Source organism: Caenorhabditis briggsae (assembly GCF_000004555.2).
Source record: "Caenorhabditis briggsae complete genome, chrIV, whole genome shotgun sequence".
Lineage (NCBI taxonomy): Eukaryota > Metazoa > Nematoda > Chromadorea > Rhabditida > Rhabditidae > Caenorhabditis > Caenorhabditis briggsae.
The window spans coordinates 14,048,941-14,053,849 of record NC_013487.2 but is presented as its reverse complement, the minus strand read 5'-3'; the positions used below and the strand labels follow the sequence as shown (position 1 = coordinate 14,053,849).

The following is a 4,909-nucleotide window of genomic DNA, read 5'->3' as shown; positions in this document are numbered from 1 at the left end:
CTTTTTTTTTGAATTTTCTTTTTTTTAACGCCGTTTTTCGGGAATTTCGGTTTTTTTTTGAACTTTTTCGCAATAATATTCGGAAAATAGATAACTTTTAACACATTTTAATGCAATAAAAATTTTTGGTCGGAGTCCCCCTTTGATTTTGAAATTGACAACGTTTTTTGTACAAATGCATTCTTATGAGATATACGTCTTGAATTCAACCAATGCCGGAATCAGCACGGATAGTGAGAGTTTCAAGCGGTATATCTAGTTTTGTTGTATTTGTATAAAAAAGTTGTCAATTACAAAAATGAAGCGCTAGAAGTTTTCAAACAAATCTAAAAATTCTGGACTACTTTTGTAGGACTTCAAAGTTGACTATGAGTTAACTAAAAAATAGTCAAAATTTGATGTGTTTCTTCCGTACCGTAGCAGCATTATCTTTTTTAGATATAATGTTTCATTGTTTTGTTAAAACGTATACCAAACAAGTTTGATTACTTAAACTCAAAAAATCTGAAATTTGAAACAGTGATTTTTTTTTTCGAATTTCAAAATCTAATTTTTCCAAACCTTGGAAGATTCCCTGTTTCAGAATATAAAGTAAAATCCTAGCTATTCAATCACAGCAATTCGATGATTATTTTCTTTGTCCCGATTTGTCACCTTCTTCACACTCTCATGCCGATCCACAATCATCTTCTTCGTCGCCCCATTCTGCATTCCCGGCACTCGACTATTCCACATTTTGATGCCAATATGGGTATAAGTGATGATAAGAACCGCCTGTGGTACAATGTACTGTAGAATGACCACCATCGTCGAATACACCTTCCGGACTTGTTCTCCAGCATCTCCGAAATATGTCCAATTCTCACCACAATTCTCAATTCCTTCGGTTATTTCGAAGGATCGAGTGGTAAACAGAAGGGGTAGAGCCATAAGAATACTGAAAATCCACGTGGCGGCTACCAGGTACAAGGCTCGTCGATTGGTTATTCGGATTGATGGGGTTAAGACGAACATAATTGCCATCCAACGATCAAAACTGATTACTACAAGAGTCCAGGCTGATAAAAATACAGCCATTGCTTGAAGAAATGCTAGGAGAGAGCACATCATGGAGCCGAAGAGCCATCGTTGATCATCAAAGATTAGCACTTGCCAGTAGCTGAATGGAATGCAGAATACCGAGATTAGGAGGTCAGCTGAAAATTATTAATTTTGGAAATTTGGAAATTCGAAATCCAAGTTTGTATTTGTACAAATAGAAATCCAATGAAACAAAATAAGGCATTTTAAAGATGCTCAACTCTAATTTCAGTGTTAATTTGGTTACATAACTCTTCTGAAAGTAATTTGACGAAGAAGTTGTCAACTAGAAAATTGAAGCTCTATTTTTGTTTAATACAGTCTGAAATTTTCAGACAAATCGAAAATTCTGGAATTTTTTTCTTTTTGGTAGGTATTATTTTATCAGTGAAACAGACTTTTTCTCAAACTTCAAGTTTCTTTTTTCTTCAACTCGGAAGCCAGCCAAAATTATTGAAAGTGTAGGACATTTGAATTTTCAAACTTTGGATGCTTTAACAAGGTTTTTTAGTGTTCAAAAAAAATCCGAAATTTGTAAAAAGATTTTTCCAATTTGATAAAACTTTGGCTAAATTCAAAAAATTTTAACCTATTTCAAAAAAAAACTGAAAAACTGAAACTAGAAGTTTTCATAATGCTTAGAAGAAATTCCTTTCAAAAATGAAAATAACTAAAAAAGTTATTTTTACAGTTTCAAAAACCATTCAAAATAAATTTCTTAGTTTGCCTCTGGCTGCTCAGTTATTACCGCTACAAAACCTCTTAACTTTGAATCAATTTTTATAGTTTCCTCTGAAAGATATCAACTAGTGGTCTACTGATAAAATATTAAACATAATATCAGTAACATTTTGTTAATTGATCACTTCTTGATAACTATCAAATGAACCGAGATAAACTGTCTCGAAGTTGACAGGGTGAAAAAATTACTTTCGGTTTCAATTTTTTCTAATGATCCTGTTCATATCATTAGGCAATCTATTCTTTGCCTTCCCATTTTTACAACTTTGAATCAATTTTTCTAGTTTTCTGTGAGAGATATAAAAAAGTGGTCAACTGATAAAATGTTTATCATTTTATCATACACATTTTGTTTGCTGACAACATTTTGATACCTTTCGAAAGAACCAAGATAAATTGTGTCAAAGAATAAAGTGTAAACTCACCAACTGCCAAATTCAAAATCAAAATATTCGTCGCGGTTCGTAATCGTTTGAAGTAGACAATAACGAGAATCACCAACACATTTCCATAGACACATAAGACGCAAAGGATACTGTAGAACAAGATACACAGCATCTGAAAGGATGAGCAATATTGAATGTATGGTTTTTTAACATTTCATTCTGGTTATGTCGTTATCGCAATACTTTCTGAATTGCTTGTTACTTTTTAATGAAAATTTTGAAACAGTAGTTTTTTGAAACAAAAAATTTTGTCAATATGGCCTAATTTTTTCCAGACAGTTTTTTCTGGCCACGACTCTTTCTAAATAGAGGAAAGTTAGGCCACCAACTTTGATGGCCTAGAAAACTCGTTGGATACTGTAGTCCTACCTTCATAGTTGGTGTCAAATAGTGTATATGATACACTTCCTCAATCGCCGGATTTGTTGTTGTCGTCTTTATCGAATTTTCGAATTCATTCGAATTTCTTATTAGGATTTCAGAAGCTGTCGTTGTGATTCTTTGAAGAAGTGAGGTGCCTCCGCCTTCGTCCATTTTCAATATCGTTCGGATTCTTAAAGAAAACATAGATTAGATGGAAGAGAGAGAGAGAGAGAGAGAGAGAGAGAGATCGGAAAAAAACTGGAAAAACATAGATTAAGAGACTCAGAAATTTGCAAATACATTTTAAACACAATTTCAATAAAAATGAGCGAAACCCCGCTTTTTAGAACAATTGGAAGCCGAGCTAGTTATTTGAAGTTTTCGATGAGACGCAGACAACGAGAGCGCTCTGTTTTCTCTGCGTCTCTCAAAAAATTCAAACCGCTCTAACTCTGCTCAAAGTTGTCGTTGAGAGTTGGTTTTTGGAGGGATTGGAAGGAAAATTTCAGTTACTTTTAATTTTGATTTAATTTTGATTAAATTATTTTTTCGATCAACATTATTTCTGTTTATAACTTAAATAGTTCGAAAAAAATAACGGCTACAAAACGCGATTTTGAAAATTTGAAAAATTTGAAACAGTAATTTTTGAAACAGCAATTTTTTGAGGCGGCTTTATAACGTCTGTTATTGTCTTCGAATTGCCAATTTTTTGAAAGGAAGCTTTTGAAACAGTAATTTTTCTGAAAATTACTAAATTTTAGATAAGATTTTAGTATTTTAGATACGTAATAAATTGAATTGAATTGAATTGAATTAGAATTTTATATTACCTATTTTCGGCTTCAAATGAAATTTTTTTATGAAAGTTTACATATTTCTATTTCATCAGATCCAATCATCAGAACTAATATTTTTTGATAAACTTTTCAAATTTTTTGAAACAGTAAAATTCTGAAATCTTGTTAACAGGAAATTAGTACAAGAATTGATATAAGTTTAACCAATTGATTATGCACCAACTTTTTGGATTCAACTTTTCTGATAGTCAATTTTTGAAACAGTAATTTTTTTCTTTAAAACTTAAATTTCAAAAAATACACAAAATTAGTGAGAAAAATAGGCTGGATAGTAGAAAACGAAGCAATCAGAAGGTGAGTAAACCGAAAAACAAACATTTGCGATTTTTTTGGGCCTTGAAAAGACAAATGAGAGAGAAAGAGAGAAAAAGAGACAAAATGGAGAATCTTGGGTCATTTTTCAAAATTCAGCGATAGTTCAAAGTTTAAAAAGGAGCGACGGTGGAGCGAAAATTCAGAAACCACAGTATTTTAGAATCTGAAAAATTTGAAATTTCAGAATCTTAGGATCTGAGCAATTAGAAATTCGAGAAATTTGGGATTAGAACATTAGAACTAGTAGGAATCCAAAAATCTTAAGATCTGATAATTTGAAAATCCAAGAATATCTGGAATTCTAAACCTGGAATTCTAAAAATATTGAAATTAACAAAAAAAGAGTAGATCTAGTGTTAAAAATCGAATTGAAGATTCAAATTGAAGATTCATTATTAGGATTTGAAGTTATTAAAACTTAGGAAATCAGAATCTCGACAATATTTTCTCTAACTTTTTGCCATTCGCTAACTTTTTGCCTTTCGCTAACTTTTTGCCTTTCGCTAACTTTTTGCCATCATCGCCATGTCTGCCATGGCGCCTCCAGCCAAGAGGAAATTCCATTCGAGCCTGGACTCCGAGCCTCCACTGTTTATGGCATATGATGATTATCTGGCAATGCACAAGCACGTAACTGTTCTAACCGACATTATCCAACAAATCCGAGATGGACTGATTGAAGAAGGATCCACCAAACTTGGTAAGATAATTGCGAATACTTGCCAGACCACTCCCGATCCGCCCCAACTTGGACCTCCTGTCTCAGCACTTTCTGAAGTGTTTGTCGATGCCGTCTCTACTCCCGCTCCCTCTTCCTCTACCAAATCGTTCGCCAATGCTGTCCGGTTTTGAAACAGTAATTTCTTGAGATTACTGTTAAAGTAAAATTCAAAGGCCTACAAAAGTTAATTTTGGCACTTCTGGAATTCGGCGAAAATTTTGTCAATAGTTTTCAAAAGAAGGTCTTTGGTTCATTACAATCTAAAGTTTTCAAACATTTCTGTTTGTCTGGATAATCAGTGTCCACTAGTTTTACGAGATAATTAGGGTCAAAGAAGGTATTTTTTCGAAGAGTTTCACAGATTTCAAAAAGCGAAAATTCAA

The 4,909-nt window shown here is 32.9% G+C and overlaps 2 protein-coding genes across 2 annotated transcripts in view; one reads left to right on the top strand and one right to left on the bottom strand.

The window, feature by feature from the left end:
• CBG15641 overlaps positions 1-2,801 on the bottom strand; it is a gene marked incomplete at both ends in the record, with an annotated part of 7,345 nt that extends 4,544 nt beyond the window's left edge. Inside the window, 3 exons of the mRNA XM_002640725.1 lie at positions 655-1,196; positions 2,247-2,379; positions 2,637-2,801. Coding sequence (XP_002640771.1) covers positions 655-1,196; positions 2,247-2,379; positions 2,637-2,801 — 840 coding nt within the window. The remainder of the gene's footprint in view (positions 1-654; positions 1,197-2,246; positions 2,380-2,636) is intronic.
• Positions 2,802-4,330: 1,529 nt separating this feature from the next.
• Positions 4,331-4,657, top strand: CBG15640 (the record flags this gene model as incomplete). Its single annotated transcript, XM_002640724.1, has 1 exon — positions 4,331-4,657. The coding sequence occupies one exon, from the start codon at positions 4,331-4,333 to the stop codon at positions 4,655-4,657; it is 327 nt and encodes a 108-aa protein (XP_002640770.1).
• Between the last annotated feature and the right edge of the window lie 252 nt (positions 4,658-4,909).